This window comes from Mycteria americana, chromosome 1 (assembly GCF_035582795.1).
Source record: "Mycteria americana isolate JAX WOST 10 ecotype Jacksonville Zoo and Gardens chromosome 1, USCA_MyAme_1.0, whole genome shotgun sequence".
NCBI lineage: Eukaryota > Metazoa > Chordata > Aves > Ciconiiformes > Ciconiidae > Mycteria > Mycteria americana.
The window spans coordinates 147303180-147323205 of record NC_134365.1 but is presented as its reverse complement, the minus strand read 5'-3'; the positions used below and the strand labels follow the sequence as shown (position 1 = coordinate 147323205).

At 41.3% G+C, this 20026-nt stretch overlaps 1 protein-coding gene across 2 annotated transcripts in view; it reads right to left on the bottom strand.

Moving 5' to 3' along the window:
• Positions 1 to 20026, bottom strand: part of SLC9A7 (solute carrier family 9 member A7) — a 78950-nt gene that overhangs the window by 8821 nt on the left and 50103 nt on the right. Inside the window, exons 12-16 of one of the 2 annotated variants that reach the window (XM_075523249.1) lie at positions 19053 to 19206; positions 11895 to 11954; positions 6880 to 6943; positions 4179 to 4261; positions 684 to 789 (exon numbers count right to left, since the gene is read on the bottom strand). In XM_075523249.1, the coding sequence (XP_075379364.1) occupies positions 684 to 789; positions 4179 to 4261; positions 6880 to 6943; positions 11895 to 11954; positions 19053 to 19206 (467 nt within the window). The remainder of the gene's footprint in view (positions 1 to 683; positions 790 to 4178; positions 4262 to 6879; positions 6944 to 11894; positions 11955 to 19052; positions 19207 to 20026) is intronic. The other variant, XM_075523258.1, reaches the window with a different exon arrangement.

The window sequence follows — 20026 nt, the reverse complement described above, 5'->3', positions numbered from 1 at the left end:
CCAGAGAACCTGCAAATTTGAGTGATCCCACATAGTACTATGGTTTTATTTACAAGCGGTTCATAAAAAGTTGTAGATTTCAGAAGCACTGTACAGATAGGAGTGACATGTATCAGGATCCTGCAAGAGTAATAGGAGAATGAAGCATTAATTATTGCAAGACATGGCTGTAAAGACAGTATAGTGACCTGCTAGACTGAGATAAGTAACTGATTAACGGTTTCTGAAATGCGATCTCAAATTTCACAGTGGAAACAATGAAGGGAAGCTCTACCAGATTTCTTTCCAGCATGGGTAAACGTGTCAGTGTCTTCTCTGAAGGAGACCTCAACGCAGCCTCAGCAGTAACAGGAAAAGAATCTTGTCCAAAAGTGTTGAGAAGGGACTGAGTATTTTGAAGTGATTCACTGAACTGGTTTATTGACTAGGCCTGTAATTTTCCAATATCCTTAAATGTTATTTTTTTAATGTAGTGTTTGAACAATAAGACCATCTCCGATTTCTACTAACAGAAGCTGTTGCCTCAGGGGAGAGTATCCTAAATCTTTTCTGCCTAGGACAAACCAGCACTTTCTTGCAGTATGTGTATCATACCAACCTTTTGCCTAAAAAGAAAAAAACTGCTTTGCTGAAGTTCAATAAATAAAAATCAAAACACAGAAGTATTGAGTCATTCTACTTACATCATAAACCTGGGGACTTGTCAGACAGCGGGCTATCAGGCCACACCAGCTGGGTAGAGTTGTAGTTAACGGAGGGCCACTGTGAGTGAGAATTGGCTTTAAATAACTTAAGTCGTTAAGGAAAACACATCAGTGCTCGAAAACCACTATTGAAAATAAAAAGACAATTGTACATAAGTGTGGTTCTGCCTTCGATCTATGTGCTGCTCAATAATTGTATACAAAACATCCATTTAAAAAAATCTGCATTTGTAAACGAGTAAGTGAAAAACATCTCCCCCCAACATTTTTCCCTTGATCCTTTTAAGGGCAGTTTCTTTACCCACACATTTACTGCAAGGGGACCTAGCTACCTCTCTTCTTAAAGTTTCAAGCAGTTGCAATGTTTCCAGCTTTTGGGCTCTCTGAAGCCAAAAGGAGCAAGCAGAAGTACAAGTGCTTTAATGTTAATAGGTCCAAGGGTGTTTCTGCTCTACAGATGGGAGCATGGTGTCGAGATTGCAAGCTAGAGGTAACAAGGTGACACACCTATGTGGCTCAACACAGAGAAATAAAGAAATACTGTCCATCCAACATCCTCAAAGCAATGCAGCCACCTGAACTGGTCCACTGCTAGCTGGTCACTGAGCCGCAGAGATGCAACCAGAGATCTTACTCTGGTAAGGCTCAAAGATATCTCTGCAGTGCACATATACATACCACACAGAGCCTCAGAAAGGCAAAGGGAAAACTGTATGGCAAGAACCACATGACACAGCGTGAAAGGAAAGCATCTGCCCAGGCATCGCTACCTAGATTACATTGAGGGGCATGGGGGTGGGAAAGGAAGGTGTCTTTAAACCTTTCCTCATAGGTCTGCCCCAGGTAAATCCGTATTTATTCACACTACTATGCCAGACTGATGATATGCCTGAGGAAATGCTCAGGAGTTAAAAAAGGTGTCCCTGCTACAGAGCAGCATGCTGATCTTGACTGGCACAAGAACAAAGCTCAGGAGGAAAGTGCTAAGACTTCCAAACATTGTCTGAAATCAGGACCAGAAAGGGTTTTTTTGTTTGGTTTTTTTTAAGCCAGTCTGATTATTTTAAATGTAAATATATATTGCAGGTATCCTAGTTACTTGCTTAGCCCTCTAAGCACAGAGAGAATGAAGTCCACTTGTGAAATATAAACACAGTTTCCCTGATGCTCTCAACAGATCAGGTGCTTGGGGGGAAGAAAGGGTTAAAAAAAGGGGCTGTTTTAGCAGAGATGTATCCCTTCCCTTTAGCAGAGCCTGGCATAGCATGTTTACTTGAGCACATAACAGCGTGATTATGCCACTGCAGAGTTATATTTCCTCTTTCCCTCCCCCAGTAACAGTGTGGCTACACCCAGTCCTGGAAAGAAATAAACTCTTCCCCCTTACACTAACCTACCAGCCTCTGCATTGCCCTGTGGCAGACAGGCACGCAGTGACTTGGTCGTAATAAAACAAACCCAGTAAAAGACATCTGGTACTTCAAAGTTGCAGTTTTCTTCATATTTAACAATTGTGGGGAAACCCAGGGAACAGCCCATGACATTAAATGAACTCTGTGTTCCACAGAAATGAAGTTCCCAGTTATCCATCCACACAGAGCTCAGGCAATAGCCAGCATTGGAGCACACTTCCAAGTGCATCTTACTTGCATCTTTTTCAAATTAAGTTCCCTTGCAAAGAGTGAATTTTGAGACAATCTGCCTTTCTACCCACAAACCAAGTGAATGCATCAGCAAAAAATATTTTTACATTTAGCCGTGGGTATAGAGGTGGCAATTCTAAAGATCATCCCTTCTGTGCAATTTAAGCCCACCCAGCCAATGTTTATCCGAATGCCTCCTTGCAACAGAAGAGCAGAATTTTACCTCTAAGATACAGTAAGACAGTTCTGCCTCTGGATGTCAATTTCCTTGGCAAAAACTTCACAGAAACCTTCCCTAAAGATTGCTAGTCACCACTGAAAAAGCGAGTGCACCGCCAGCATCCTTTAAATTTCTGTGAAACAGCTAATTAAGCTGTAATTTTTCACCTAGCACTCCCCCCACCCTTGCTGCAGCTGCTGGGGACTGCACTTGTGCTAGCGTCAGCTGAGGGAAAGTCAGCATTGCCACTACTCCCTTTTTCATTGGGCACATCCCTTTTGTAAAGGCAGGGGAAGAAGATAGCTCTGCTTCCTTCTTAAAAAGACAAAAAAGCAGTAGTCAGCCACAGCCAGGTCCTTCCGTGCTCTTACCACAGAAGTCTTTTTTTTTTTTTTAAATAACAAAAATTGACCTCAATACACTTTGACACCAGCCACTACAACTCAAAGGGTTAACTTGAAATTAGTAACATTTATGAATATTTAAACTATCACATACACTCCCTTCTGGGCTTTGACCCAATACTACTGCATCTGAAAGCATCGGTCACAAACAGATTTTATCCTGAACGGGCCAGTGCTATTAGGATCTGAATGCTTTCAGCACCATGCCTGGGTTTCCCTGGGTGGGAAATCTTGATGCACAAGGCATGGAAAGAAACTACTGCGCTCCAACCAAGCCACCAATCTCTCAACCAATGGGCAAGACCCCAGTGAAAAGACTCACTTCTCACATGCAAGCTGCAACAAGATTAAGGCCCTGTCACAGGTATTTACATATATTTAACTGCCCCAGAAATTGCTAGGAATCAAGAACTGAAACTTCTTTGAATTTCTTGGTATAAGTGACTTACCATGGCCACAAGATTATCTTTGCCATTTTCTACTAAGTGAGTGGAAGAAGGTGCACCTGTATGATATACTGACTGAGAATATGCTAAGTAGATTTAAAAAACCCACAAGCATGAAAGACAGGACAGCTACACAAAAATTGCTCAGAAGCTTAAACAAGGCTATCTAAATAGTATAATAGCAGCTTCAGAAAGGTGGTACAGTACTATATACACACAAGGACACTCTCTGCTTTAATACCCATAGGAAGTTCTGGATATACTGAACGGAATAAGCTGGATCACACGTAGATTTTCAGTTCCAGAACTTCCCATATCAGCAACGGGTTTCCAAAGAGGACTTCATCACAAAAGCAGATGGCTCTTCAGAGCAATGAGTCGGGGCTTACACATGTACAATGAACTGGAAAACTAGTTTGTGCTGTGAGCATCAGTGAAGATGAGAACAGATTAATGGAACAAATCAGAGGATCTGAAATAGTTAATTGGCTGTCTTATTGTTTAGGAAGGAACTTCAGCTCCTAGAACTGACTGGTTTCTGTCCTCCAGCAAGTGTGACGTAGCATGCATTCGAGAAAGGAAAGGTCCGTCTTCTGAGTGAGTGAGTTCAAGCTTTAGTTCTGTGCCTTGAACCTGTCAAAAAACTTGATCTTTCTTCTGTTTGACTATCTCAAGTACTTAAGGCTACATACAAGTACATGGAAAGGAAAATAAGTGAACATTTCATGCCTTAAAGCTAAACTGTGTTTTCAAAAGGATACTTATGGTCAAAGCTATACCATAGTCTGAAGAACCAAGCACTTTCCTGCTTTGTCCTGTTCCTTCTTTCAGAATCTGGGCCATCCTAAAAATAAGATAAAAACATAGTCTATTATTTCAGGAAGAAAAAAACCTAAATCATACATTCCAATCATTCATGTTATAATGTCCTGTCCAAAAAAGCTGAATTACTTCAATACTGTACTTGGACTGTAGAAGAAAGCTACTTAGAGACATGCTTATACTGAGAAGGTTACTTTTCCTAGAAAGACCAGAAATGACTGCAGAGAAGCAGTAGGCCCTCTTCATTACCCTCAAGTTACCTTAATGAGCCCTCTACCACCAAGTTCCCTTGAGTCTAAAAGCTTATCGCACAGTTAATGCGGTAATGGATACAGAAATAAGTCCAAAACTGACAAATAAGTCTCACTGATGTCCCATCGCCATCCTCCTCCACAAATAAACGAACTGGAATAATCCAAACTGATCCCTATTCATTGCTTGGTTGGCTTCCTTAACTCTAGGTCTATTTGATGCTCTTTCCTTAAGCCTATTGCTTCCTTGAAGAACAAGGGAATTTACCATACCTGATGAACTCTCACAAACCTGATGAAAAATATCACGCTTAAAAGAACATGCTTAACAGGGAATCCATATAAAAATCACAATTGAGGAAGATCATGCAAATTTCATAAGTCTAGATCAAGCTCAGATATACCTAACACTGCTAACAGTGTTAAGTGTAATCCCTTTACTAGCTGTGCTGCAAGTCATCACACCAGCTGGTCTGCAGCTGCATTTGTTTTTACTTTTGTTACTGTTTTAGGTTGGGTTTTTTTTTTTGGGCCAGAGGCCAGAGTTAAACACAGAAAAACAGATTAAGTGAGAACGCCTTGTATGAATCATCTTCCAAACTACGGGAAAAGAACAAGACAGGATTGCCCTGTGTACTTCTGATCTGCAAAAAATCCATGATCCACCAAGAGTTAAAGCTCAGTAAATTTTCACTCCCAAGTGATATATTTTCTTTAACTGTGACATGCTGCTAATCTTGGCCTGGAGAAAGAAAGAGGAATCCAAAGGGAACTGACTAATGGAATCCACTAAATACAATGCACAGCTAAAGAAGGAAACAAATGGGTAAGTGCTCTACATTTACATGGGAAAAATGCAAACAAGTTATTTCCACCCAGACACTGAATGAGAACAGAATACCCATGCTCTCTTTCTTGTTAAAATAATTCCTCAAATACTGACAAGCTCAGTCTGAACTGGCCAAAGCCATCTTACCACAATACCACTTCCTAACCTTGGTCTTATGCAATAACTGTGGCCTTCATTGTAGAAGGTGTTTTGAGGCCTGGCCTTCTGGTTGCTTCCAGATAGCTACAAAACCAAGTTCACCCTTTTTAGTACCCAAACCCTCCGTTTCAGAATCTATTTTGTGTGCTGGACACAGGTTTCTACAAAGAACAGAGATGCCTAGTGGAGTTTCTGCAATGAAAGAGTTGCTTCCTGAGCAAGTAACTCTTATCTGTACAACCTGTGACAAAAAATAAATTAAAAAAAAGGCAAGGCGGGAGAAACCACCAATAAGAAAACTGATCCCAAATACAGCAAGTATCTGATGCATGTATCTGTGAGCAGCCTGAACACCAGCATCATACAACCTGAGGTTTACAAAGCAGAGTTCACACACTTGCACCCTATAGATCCTCTGGGTCCAAAGTCATCCATCTTCCCTGCCATTCAATTTCCTCTCGGAGGTTCCTACATAAGCAACCAGTTGTGCTACTGAACAATTAGTGTCAAGCAGTACTCTGGGAGAGTGTAAACTAAGGTCTGGACAGAGGAAGCTCCCAGTTAAGCCCAGGAAATGTTGGGTTGTTTGTTGGTTTGTTTTTTTTTTCCCCTCCAGACCTTTCACTCCTCCTGTGAATTCACTCAAGTTTATAGATGAGGAAAACTGAAATTTCTGCTATGAACAACATTCTTTCGATAGTCTTGTTTGCTAATAGCATATTGCAGGGAAAAAAAGTAAACTCTTGGGTTGTTACTGATGCATAGAAAGCTGCACTAAAGATTCACAGCAACAATTTGCTGAATATAACTGAAAAGTTTCCAGTGCTCCTTTTGCCTTATACAGGTGGTAGGTACGTACAGGCAAGATCCAGCTGGCTTGTGGTACAGTATATAGGAGCTGAGATAGGATTAGCAAACTTAGTCTGATTCTAAGCAAGTCCAAGGGCCAAAATTTGATATCAATTATTGAACAGAAGCCAACAGGATCATCTCTGGGTCAGTCTTGGGAAGGACTGTTTATGCTGTAGCATGTTAAAAGCAAGCATGTGGGGGGGAGAGAGAGGAAAGTGCATTGTTAAATAGTAGTAAATATTAGTAATAATAATTAGTTATAAATAATAATAATTAGTAATAAATAGTAGTAAATAAATATTAGTAAATTTGGGAAAGTTTTTGATGCCTTATATATACGTATGCACAAAAATTTGAACACTGCAGCATTATACCCAACACCACAAAATGTTTTCTGGTGGGCATTACTTGAATATTATACAATAAAATGCATTACTGACTTGGCAGCTAGGAGAGAAAGGTTTTTTCCATGCACATAGCTTCTGCAGTTTTTATCATCTTAGTTATAAAATAAGATGATCCTAATAGAGAAGTTATGTAATTACTTACTCCTTGTAAGACTTGAAAGCTGTCATTAGTAGGTGGAGGATCCTGATCTGGGTCAACCCCAACCCTAAGAAACATTAGGAAAACAAAGCAAGTGGTGTTATCAAGGGTTGCAAATACTGTAAGTTTGGCAGAATGCATTTTAAAAGCACTTTAAGCACCCAGCAAAGCTGCATTCAGAGAGGTTATAAGAATAGTTTGTGGAAGAGCTGTCCATTATTCCCCTGCAGTTACATAGCTACAAACAAGATACTTTTTCACTCAAGCAGCAACTACCTGTAGATAACAACTTCAACTCCGTCTCGGCACCAACTTTCACTGCTTACCTTTGTTGTCAATTCTTTTAGGACACTGGCAAATATTACTTTTGGCTTAAAAAGTGAACTGTGGGTGGCATCCTCTTCAGTGGAGAACATCCCTCATGTCCAGCAGCAAGAAATCAGAGACTAAGGATAAGCCCAGGCTAAATATTTGACACAAAAAATAACATAGCTGCCAGATAGGCTTGAGAATGGCTCAAATATATGATTGAAAAAAGCCACACACACCCCAAGTTTTAATGCCCTGTGTGAAGCAACAAAAATACTTTATTAAAACTCATAATATTAATTTGCCGCGAGTTTCATTCACCTAACACAGCACAACCACAGTGGATTAACAAGAAGTCTGTCTAGTCCAGCCTCCCACCTGAGTGAGGGAGGGTCTGTATAATGAGATGGTGGATTACAGAATAATATGTTAATAAGAAAGTGTCTACTTGCTTTTGCATAGTTAGCAAGCACCGTATTACTGAACCATCCTTTCACATAGTGCTCCTATCCAAGATAGGTATTTAATCCTTGTAATTATGTTCAGGTTTTTCTGGTCTGTTTTGGGGGTAGCTATTTGTTAAGATTAGACTTGTCTAGTTTTAAATCCTATTCATGCCTTAATCTCTGTGCTCTCTTTTAGAACCCAGACCTCCAACCTCAAATGGTAGGTAAGATTGTCAGTCTCAAACATGTTGTGTTTCAGTCCTACCATGTTGCATAACAAGTGTAGGAAAATGCATGCAATAACAAAAACATATTGTCTCAAATGGCTAACTTCTTCATTTCCCCTCTCTTGGAAGGGACTGAGCTGGTTTAGTGCAATTTCTTTGTTACCTAGACTTTGTGTCAGCTAATTCTAGCCACAGTGTTTATGCAACATCCCTGAGGATCACCAGACACCAACAGAACCTTGCTGGTAAGACCGTATCATTTGTGTGTCCCAGGGACATGTGCTTGCATAAGGCAAGCAGTGATCCAGACATGATTTACCTTCAGGCACAGAAGATGGCATGGATTAAACTAAAAGGCAACACCTTCAAATAACTTCCAGGGCAGCACTTTCTAATAGAACAATAGAAGAAGAAAAGTAGGCATTGAGCTAAAGTTTTAAGTCATCCTTGTGGACTCACGGCCAATCCAAGGCCTCACATGACTTAACGTAGTTCAGGGAAAATCCAGAAGGCCACTCGAAGACAGCCTGCAGCAGCCTCATATAGAACTAGCGCTGACCCAGTCCTCCGCTTGGATTTTTTCCTGAGTGTCTTTTCTTTCCTCATCACTTCCTTTTTCCACATACAGAGTCATCTTAACCCTTAGGCACATTGGGCCTGGGAATTCATTGGCACTGACCAGCCTCCAGACTAAAAAGCTTCACTGGTTTACGGGAACACTGGACACACAGTTTGGATACTGGATTATAACACATGCTAAAATAAAATGCCACACACAAGAGCTCTGAAAGGTTACAAGGGCTTAGATGTTACTGCTTAGGCTATCCCTAAGCAGTGAAGACAAGGCAAGAAGGGTTTTCTGCAGACAAATGAGTTACCTAATGAAGCCTCATGCAGAAAGCTGACAAGCAATGTCAGGAAACCTGCTCAGTATGACAATATATAGAAGATTGTGCATTCCTTTATAAATACACATAAAAATAAAAGATTTGTGGCTTTCCAAACTCCAGCTGCACGTTGGGAAGGTTCAATGCACCATGCACAGCAACGATGCTCATGTTAGCTGTGCAGCTGGCAACATGAACAGGGAGTTCAAGAAGCTCGTTCCAGAAGATGAACATAGCTTGCATTCCCTAAATAGTTTTAACTCACTGGGCTACCCATTCACTTCACAGTACACAAGAAAACCAAACAATTCAGAATGTCTCAGCTTTTACTTGACTTACAAGGTTGTGCATTTGTTTTGGGGATTTTAACTGCCCTTAGGCAGGGGAAGGGGGCTGAGTGGAGAACCAAAGCAGGATGACCATATTGTTCAGTGAAAAGTCATAGTACATCACAGGCCAGGTGTTTGGGTTCACTGTTGTGCTGAAGAGGAAAAGAGAGATTTTCTATATTAAAATGGTTCAACTTTTAGGAAAAAAAAAATCTTACTACAGACCTTTCGTTCCATATTGAAATAGTACATTGACACAGACTTGTCCATTTTAAATTTTTTTTCAAAGTTATTCTTCAGGTGAATTTATATTTTGAGTATTTCTAATTAATTATTTTCTATTAATCACTTTTTAAGTTCATGTTTCACAGTGTGTTCCTCAGTTCACAGATTAACACAAAATACATCACTATTTTGAATTCTCATGACTACTTTTTGTATCTTTCAACCAGCATACTGTGTCTCTTGTCCTCTACTCTAGCATTAATTGTTTAGGAAGCTTTATTTTTTTTTTGTAGCAAGTCTGCCTGCTTAAGTTTCAAGGTATATACACCCTGGTCTCATGGCAAGCATCACATTTTTGCAGGCCCTGCCCCCAAATTTCTAAGAAAGTCTCATCTTTATCACCTGAAACAAAACAATACCAAAAACCAGTCAAGTCTCCCAACCTCCTTTACAGTGAAGAGAAGCACAGAAAACATTTAGTTACTTCATCCTTACTTAACTACTTCCATAATTAAAAGTACAAGTAAAGTTGATGCATGTATGTCTTCAACATATTTTTTTTCTGGTGGTTAAAAGAAAAAAAAAGAAATCCATCTCACATCCTTAAGTACATTTAAAAAGCTTCCCGTAATTGAAATGTGCTGTAAAGGCCAATATCAGTTCTCATTTATTTAACTGGTTTTTAAATTAAGAAAAATTGTTACTGAATTGATTTACACAGATCCCCTCTCAGAGATCGGGGCACAGAGAGGGCAGCCTTGCTAACAACTGTGGCGTTTTGCTCAACCCCCCTAGCAGAAAGGCAGGCGAGCAAGCAAGCTCTGGTTGAAAACAGTGTTTTGCTGAAGAGGCACAGACTGCATGAGGAGGACTGGGGGGCACGTCGGCTGTGGGGCAGCCGAGGCCAGGGCAGTGCAGGTGCCAGCAAGCATCTTTGTTTTCCCCTCCACCCTTTCTGAAAGCCCATTGCAGCAGTTGTGTGTGGATTCCCCAAGGGTGTACAGTAGCAATTCAAATAAGTAACTCTTTAAGAGCAGATGTCAGATGAAGAATATGAGCAGCCTTTCAGCTGCAACAATGCATATATATCCCAAAACTGGTGAAAAATCCATCTATTTCCCCCATTGGCATCAATTCGGTATTTGATAGATACCTTAATACTTCAGTACAGACAGTGACTAGTACATAAAGTTCAGCCACCTTTATTTCTGCCTGGGGAAGTTTACTGGAATCTGTAGACAAGAATATGCTACAGTAAAAATCCAATTTAAGTATATTTCTTCACACCTCCCTAATTAAAATATTTTTTTGTTTTGAAGGCATAAAAGGCTTTTCACACTTTAAGAACCCCGTAATAGCAAAGAGACTACCATTGAGCTCCTAATGCCCAATGCCAAAGCACAGCGTTTCTGCTTTAACTGACTCCTGACCTTCTTCATCCTTATTCTACAGCTAGAACTCCAGCATTACATGTAGGAGAGCAGTTACTCAGATTTGATCCCTCAAACACTAAGCCTATGTATAATTCAGTAATTTAAGCAGTGTGGTAGAAAATGGTTGACACGCAAAATGTGGAATGCAAAGTAGAAACTAAGTGTACGGAAAGGAATGATAAAAAAAGCAGACAGAACTACTTCAAGTTCTCTATGTCATTTTAAAATGGGTGGAACCATTTCTTCTGATACTTCAAAAACCTTTCCAAGGCCCTGCAACACATAGATGACAAGTTACCAAAATACCAGTCTTTATTACATTCTGGCATATATAATTACTGTGGCAACACCTAAGACTGACTGCAATAGATAACAGTTCTCAAATTCTCTGTACAAGCTAACGTACTGCATCTCTGGCAAATTTAGTAGTTGGCTGGCAACCTTCAAGTGTGACAGGATACATGGAAAAAAAAACCAACTTACCGTTGCCCCACCCCAAAGAGTTTTTTAATATAAATATTCTGTATATTTATACACACACACATGTGCATACAAATACACACTCTCCTATAGATGCCAGTTACAGATTTTTTTTTTTTTCCCTTCTTTCTCTATCCACGTCAGTTCTAGAAACCATAAACTGGAGAAGACTAGGATTCTGGTTTATCTCCACTCTTATTAGCATCTTCCTATAAAGCAATGTGATAAGCCTCAGTTTTTAAAATTCATCCTCAAAGAGGCTGGGCTAAATCATCTATGAAGTCCCTTCCAACCTGAACAGCTGTATGAAAGAACCCCAAGGAATACTTAAGAATACCTGTGTGATTAAGGATCATAGGATCGTGGTCCATGATTTACCAGCTTTCAAGTCTTCCCAGGCCAGAGACACTAATTTTGCTTCATTAATTACCCATACACAGGAGTTAAAGGATGTGGTGTTTTGTGGGGTTTTTTTTTAAGCTAAAGACATGATGTGTGATCCACACTCTCCCAGCTCAGAAGAGAACAGACTCAGAATTGAGGAACATCTACGGCACTCTGCAGAAAAGGAGAAGCAGCAGCAGCATGCCATAGTATAGAAAAAGAGCACACACTTAGTGTTATAAAGATGAAGAAAGCCAAGCACCAGGTTAATTTGGTATAAAGGAAAGCACCATGTCACCTGAAATACAGCCAGCGGCTTTCACTCATCTCTTCCACCGATGGAACATGGTCATCAACTCTGGTACAGTACAAGAATGCAATGTGAGTAACAAAATGCTCATGAGATGGTAGCTTTACAGAGCTCCCTAGCAAAACAAAACAAACCAACAAAAAACCCTACCCAATCAAAAAAGACAAATCATACAAGAATAAGAATGGCAGAACAATGACAAAGTGACAAAAATATTAAAAGTTAACAACAGCAGGACTTTATGATTGAGATGTCTAGTAATATTCTTCATTCCTTCAGATGCAGGCTGGCAAAGCACCTGTATTCATGACAGGCTACCTCCCCCAGAAAATTAGATTCCGTAGGTCTCAAGAGAGCTGCTACACAGAGACAGAGCTAATCTAAGACAATTCCTACCACTTCGGACCTGCACATGGTCTAAAAGAGAAAAAGTCGTTAGAGAAAATCATGACGGAGGCCATCAATACTGCCTAGTTTCAGAGCAGTCCAATACAACTGGCAATATGTACTAAATCACTCGGTTTAACCAACAATTGACTAACAATCTTTGACATAATAAATCTCCAGTCATAGCAGAGTGTGCTTTTACTCCTTGCTTTGCCTTTTTCAATTGTACTTAAAAAAAGAAAAACACAAGTGAAATCATGTTTGGTTTCTAGTACTTTCCATGTAAATTCCTTAGCAGCTTGTGGGGGTTTTTTTCCCTGTTTTTCCATGACGGTATACTACATGAACTATGTATTGCTTACGTGAAATAAAATCCCAGATGATCAGAAATCCACAGAGGCCTCACTTTACAAAGAGCAGGTGTACACAACCTGATTGCAGGCTCACATCTTGACAAACCAAATATTTAAGGCCATAGCTTGCACTATGAAGAGCATGCACTCATCTAATCCTTGAAGACAGAGGCAAATACCAGACTTTGGATAGATTTGGTTTGGATTCATGGTTCAATAGCTCTTCTCCCATACTGACATACATTCCAGGTCAGGGCACTCTGCTCCAAAAGGCCAACACTGAGACGGCTCTGCATATACAGCAAAAACTAAAATTAAAAACTGCTCAATAACTTCCCTTCTACGACTTCTTTCTCTTTGCTGTACCTTTGCCAAGTTCGTATACTGGAGTTTTCCCAGATGTCTATCATGAGTGCAGCATTTTTTTTTTTTTTTTAATTTTAGCTATTTTAGAAGAGTTCAATTGTTTCTCAGAAGACAGCTGAGGAAGAAGATAATTCCCACCACCCTGTTTTAAAAAGAAAAATAAAACCCGATCAGTACAAAAACCTGGAATTAGGAAAAGTTGTTTCAAGTTGGTTTTAGGGTGCCTTTGGGTATTCCTTTACTTCATCTAACCAAGATAAGGTCTCCTGAAACTGCCTGCTGAGGCTTGCCGGAGCTTGGCAGTTAAACTCGTATAACCCATCTACTCTAGATACGTCTCAACCCAGCACCTACAGGGTCTGGGCCTTCCCCACATTTTTTCTCTGGTGTGAATTGCTATGTTTCAGAACACAAGAACAGAGATAAGGAAGCATCTCCCATGCTTACTTCCAGACATCCAAAAGAGGAGGTAATCTCTTTCCTAACAAGGGAAAAACCCAGAGCGGTGAGGCTAGAGGTTCAGAGGCTGCACTACACCTCCATTAAGAGAAATTCAAGATTGGTGATGAGAAACTAGAGATTGGGAAAGAAGGAGGAAGATGGGAAAAACTAGGTAAGGAAAGACAACTGGAGAAAACAGCGCAGAAAAAGATACGGTGAAAGGAAAAAGCCCACAACAGAGGGCAAGGGACAGCGCCTGCGTATGTGCATCTGCCCTTCAAGGGCAGCAAAGAGCAGCTAGAAGGCAGTGAAGGATCCAAGTTGCAGAATAATGGAAACAGGCTGCAAAACAGAAGGATGTAACCTCCTATCAGACATCCCCCACTCCAGTCCAGAACATAACACAAGGCTGGATCCCAGCATCAACACTCGCCTCCTGCCATCACAGCACACTGAGGCATGGTATTTAAGAAATGCACATTTTATCATTGGACCACCCTGTGTAAGACAAAACAGTATAACCTGAGACTGCCACCAAGCTGTCAGTTTTACCACCATCCCAGATCGTTAGGTAGTTCATATAGCAGCTATGTGAGAGTTAGTGTTTCCAGATTTCTTCTCCAGTTTGCTCATTTAAAAGAAAAAGAAAAATTAAAAAAAAAATTTCACTGAATAGAAAGCTCTTAAAAAGACTGTATTTGCAATGTCAGACATACGGCAGTAAATATCTAAATTGACATTGTCTGTGCAACCTGTAACTTTTATGGTAGAAAGACACCTAAAATACTTTAAATTGAAAGAGATAATGCTTTAAGATTTAGAAAAAGATTGCCAAATATAACTGAAATTACTTCATTAAAATAAACACAAACTTCCTCATTTGAAGCAGATTATGAAGGAGAGGAAGGCATTAATCTACATGTTGCTTCATTCAACATGAAAAGAACCAGGTCAATAACCTCCAATGAAAAATGGAAGAAACATTATTTTGCAATACAAATGCTAGGAGTTCCCTTTTTTCCTGTGACAGATAAATAAATGGTAAGTCAGCTACTTTTCTGAAAAGAGGAACTTTGCCAGTGGTTTTGATTTACAGGGCTCTCGAGTTTGCTAAAATTGTTAAAACTCCAGGCAGGAAATTGTTTCTTTGTTTTAGTCTCAAAGGATGAGATTATATTTTTAATATCCAAGTCATGCTTTAGTTTCTACAAAAAAAAAAACCCTACTGCTAGAAAAGTGTAACTGTTTACCACTCACATGCTTGGATACGTCTCACTGATAGACAGCCAAGAAATTCAAACACATGACATCATGGCTTTAACTCCAGTTTCTGGTGTTAATTTTTAACTTGCTTAGCATCAAGTGGCAGAAACCAAAAGCATCTAAAGATCCCATTATTTTTTACTCAGATTTTTGAGGTCATGACCTCACTTTCCCAACCAGTTAAGCAGTAAACTAAAGTTAAGTCTCTGCTACAAACCATATGTCCTCTGCTTAGCTGTGCATTTAAGCCTGACCAGTGGACCCTGGTATGCTGGTAACATATCCTATCTGGTAAGATACCTGCTCTTCTGATTACTTGAGTCATTCAGAACAGAGCAAGGGGAGGCAGAGGGCATTTTTGCCCTTTCCTCCTCCTTATACTGCTTTTTACTTTACCAAAACTTAATTTTCATGTTAGCCTCTCCATTCTTCACCTACTTTTAATACATTTCACATCATGAGAGAGAAGGGACCACCAGAAGCAAAGAACAAAGCATGCACCCCAATTGCTATGCAATTAATGGTGCGGTCAGAGGCATGTGCCTCTGCGTCTGAGCCACAGCAAAGCAATTCTGGATCCTTGTGTAGGCATTGCCCCATGTGTGCATGCAACTGTGTCCCCACAAACGTGGTGGTATCAAGCCAGGCGGAAAGTCTTGGTTGGAGTCAACGCTCTGGTACTGTTCTACTTAAATCGTGCAGGCACAACCTTAAAGACGACCCTTTGGTTTTGACACCTGTCTTAGCTCCTCCGACTTGCCCAGTACAACAGACATGGGCCCGCAGTTCCTAGGGAAGAAACTCAGCTCATCACAGCCCACAGGAACTATTGAAGGGGCCACCCAGAAACCCCACTGATGGGCAGACCAGTACCCACAGGATTACAGTAGCGCCACTCTGCCACACAATGACCAGGCAAGCTAAACCAGCGTAAAGGGTCAGTCAGCTTGGCTGACTCTTCATTAAAGCAGGCCCTTGTCTTCTCCTCACCTCCACACTGCAGCAAGGCCAACTACTTCATGAGGACTTTGTAATGGCTGACTGGCTTTCCACCTTTCCTTCCACAAAGGCCAAAGTCAACCAGGATACAACTGGTGTGAAGTTCACACCAGAGCTGGACTTTTGGGAGTACACACAAATCCTGACATTTAAGTCCAACACACAAACAGCATTAGTTTCCTATGTCCCTTCACTTAATCTAGGAAGCAAGCCACCTTTTATCTTTTAACCTCTTCTCTGCTAAATAATCCTGTATGGGAGCACTACTTATTTCCAGCCTCTTGCAATCTAACCTAATGGGCAAGTGCCAAGGCTCAGAAAGGATCCCAGGCCGCCCCAGGAACACGTTACGTACTGCACAGCCTCAGGACTGCATCAGTACTATACACTGTGCTGCTGAGCAAGGCACTGGGACAGCATCTCATCTTCATCTCCTCCCGCCTACCGCTTCCACTGGGTACATAGGGAGGGAAAAGAGAAAAGCACCATATTTCTAAAATTCAGCTGGAAATGAATTTGTTCCTTTCTTAAATCTGTAAGGTCAGGCAGGACGTCCTGCTTTCCAGGAGAAAGGGCTCTATCACAGAGGGTACTTTACCGGCACGAAGTTTCTAATTCTCGATCAGCTGCACACGGCTGCCACCTCCTGGCACAAATCTAATTTTGGGTAGTCTCAAAAAGTGCAGTCTCCATCATTAACAGAGCAGTGCCTATCAAGGCAGCTGTAGGCAGACACATGCAGTTCTCTCAAATTCTTCCTGTGTAGAGTTCCCTTGTTCCCTTAATAGAGAAGTTAACCATTTATTTTCTGTCAACCATGACAAACAAATGACAGTTAAAATTACTGCTTACTAGCAAGGGTGGGTAAATCTCCCCAAAAACTACAACTAAACACTCCAAACTATGGTTCAGCCAACTGCCTTCTGGCAGCTACTCCTCTAGGAATGGTATCATAGCCTTTCCAGCTGTTCTGCCTTGTTAGCCACATTAATGATTTTTGCAAGTATAGCCTACCCCAAGGGCAAGCCTGGAATGGATACAGTGTTAGCCCTTTCTCCCTTCAGGAGCAACTCATCAGCCAGGCTCATGGAGTCTCATTACGAACCAGATTAGTCCTGCTAAAGGAGTAAGTGCATATTCTTGGATGCTTCCACAAACTGCTTCCTAGGCTCGATGGGGGAGGAAGCTTCTACCTCAGAACTAGTTTCCAGTTGGCCAGGAGCTGGGCCACATGCTAGAATTCAGTCCCGTCCTACTGCTGATGACTGCAAGAGCCCTGTGGCAGAGGTAGTGGTTGACTGCACTCAGAAGCTGCCTTCTGATACAGGCAGACTGAACACAATTCCTCTTCACTTAGTTGTTCAGCAGCACATCCTGTCCCTTGCTGGATGACAAGGTTTGAAGGAAATACCCAGCTATGCTCCCTCAACAAAAGAGGTGCAGGCAGCAGGGCAGTAGGCTGAGGATGCCAGCACCTATGAGGAGAGCTGTTAGAGTTAGTTTTGTCGACCTGGTTGCAGCCATGCTTCAGGAGATGCTTTGGAATCCACTCAAGTGGAGATCAGGCAAGGGATATCCTCACATCGGCCATCGCAGAGGCTGCAGGCAGATCTTGGCAGACTTTGCTCAGCCATTGCAAGCAGACTGCAAGCAGCGTTCTTACCTGCATGCTGCTGGCCAGAACCGCTCCCTTGTATGCCATGCCTCGGAGAGTCTATGCACACTGCCAGTTACGCAGACACTGTGCCTGCCCTGCTTGCAGAGGTGTATTAGTACAGTTGTTCCTTATATATCACCATCAGACAGAAATCTCCTTCTGTTGTCAGAGGTGCCAAATGGAAAGCTGCACATGGCACCTACTCCAGGTACCTTTTTAAAGTCATTACACAGCTCTCACGTGGGAACAGAAACTAGTCAGGCTGGGCTTAGAAATATCGTCATGATGTGGTATCTCACGATCATTAATGACACAACTGCACTGGAATTGTTTTTCTTGTCGACTTCACACCAGGTGTTGCATTACCTGTTGTTAGCGACATGACTTTCAGAGAGCCTGACTACACAGAAGTGATGCTTCTTTCTGGTGTGCTAGCCAAACATCTGGAACTTGCATTTAAAGACAGTTTTAAAGAACAGAAATGGACTCATTTGGCACCAAAAAAAAAAAAAGGAAACCATGATTTCCTAATGTTTGCTGTTATCAGAGCTGAGATACTGTAAATTACTGCTGTCATGTCTGTCTCTGGCTGGAAGCATGCTACCTTCAATGAGAAGAGTTCACAAGCATTTCTGGGAGTCCTATACTTTTTTTTTTTTTTTTGCCAACCTAGAAAGCACCTGCTACCTATTGCCACAAGCAGTTCACTTAAGTTTTCCAAAAGCAGCACCAGTCCCTAAGAATGATCAGTACTTCCAAAGACTGAAGCTGGCTTTACCCAAGATTGATTTTTCCTATTCTGTCACAAGACAATGGGATACCAATTCTGGTTAGCACAATTAGAAAGCAAGACAAAGTAAGCTTTCAAGTGCCAAAGAGCACAAATAATTTACATATGAAAAACACACTGAAGGGTTTGTACAGCATGTATTGTTTTAATTCCACTCTATTTACCTTTGCCCCCCCAACTGCCAAAACTTTTACAGAATAACAACATATGTGGTCTTTAACAATGATTGATTCACGATTCTCTAGCACTTCTGTTCATAAGTATCCTCAAACATGAATGTACTTGCAGCCTGAAAGTACTAAGTATTGGCCAGGATTTACAGACAAATGTCTATAAACGTGCTACTTACCATTTTCACAGCTCAAAACAGGAGTAAACACACCCAGAAGACTAGCAGGATCCCATTTAACCCAGTTGTTTAGGTACACATCAGGTTTGTTTGGACAGGTGTTTAAAGTACATTCAGTTTAACACCACCCACTAAAGACTCCATTTAACTTAAAAAGCATAGCAGGGCCATTACCAAGAGCCAAAAGACAGAGAAATGTCTTTTGGACATAGGAAGAGAAGTTTATATGGGACTAGATGGATTAATTCTTTCTTTTCAATATAGGGGCTGCTGTATCAGGCAACACTATTCCGTATACTAGTGGGCTGACAAGGACCTAGCTATCTACTTGCAGAGCATCAGAGAGCTTTAGGTTGAATCCCAGCAGCATCAGTACGTTTTCTTCACCAGCCTGCACTAGCACCTTCCTCTATAAAACATAATGTTCTAAATACCTAGAACACCTCTAGCAAGCATCGAACAAGTTCTGTAGGACTATGCCTGATTAGCACAGTTGCCACTTGAAAAGTGAAGTTTCCCCAGCACACAGTTGCATACTGACCTGATGTTCAGCCATGACAGCATGGGAGTTGTACCTCCACCGACAATCCACACAGTGAAAAAGACTATGAGGAGAGTTGTTGAGAACATCATTTGATGTGAGTAGGTAGCAGTATCTCGTATAGCCAGAGCAAACGCCATGGCTCCTCTGAGACCTATGCAAAAGAATGAAATAGCAGAGCTTCAGAAGCGCAACTGCGCCTATTTATAACACAGCATTTTTCCTTGCTCCCTCCCTGCCACACAGGCACAAAGTGACAGGCAGAAAGCACTGGGCTCCAGCAAGTTTTATTCCCTCAGTTTTCCTGATAAATTATGCCCTGGGATAATTTAAAACATCATTTGCCCTGGTAGTTTTTTGTAACTTATAGAATCCACAAGTGCTAAGAAAAGGCGTAAATGTTTCCAGAAACTAACAGGAAAGAAATGCAGAAACAACCTAGTTGTAGACAACAGCAAAATGTATTATGGAAATCAAGCAGCTCCCTGAATCCAAATGAAAATGCACACTTTTCCAGTTGATTCCATAACTGAAGCATGAGTTCTTGATATGAAATTGTTATCAGCTGGAAAAATATTCTAGTTAATAACATGTTCATAGGCAGACTATATCCGCCCGCCCCGTCCCCTGCCTCCAATTATGAAACTCCACTAGCAAGGACAAGCCATGGCATTTGGCCATCTGCAGACTTCTTTAGTAGGGGAATCACAGAATCACAGGATGGTTAAGGTTGGAAGGGACCTCTAGAGATCATCTGGTCCAACTCCCCTGCTCAAGCACGGTCACCTGGAGTAGGTTGCCCAGGACCACGTCCAGATGGCTTTTGAATATCTCCAAGGATGCCACAGCCTCTCTGGGCAACCTGTGCCAGTGCTTGGACACAGTAAAAAGTGTTTCCTGACGTTTGGAGGGAAACTCCTGTGTTTCAGTTTGTGCCCATTGCTTCTGGGCACCACTGGAAATAGCCTGGCTCA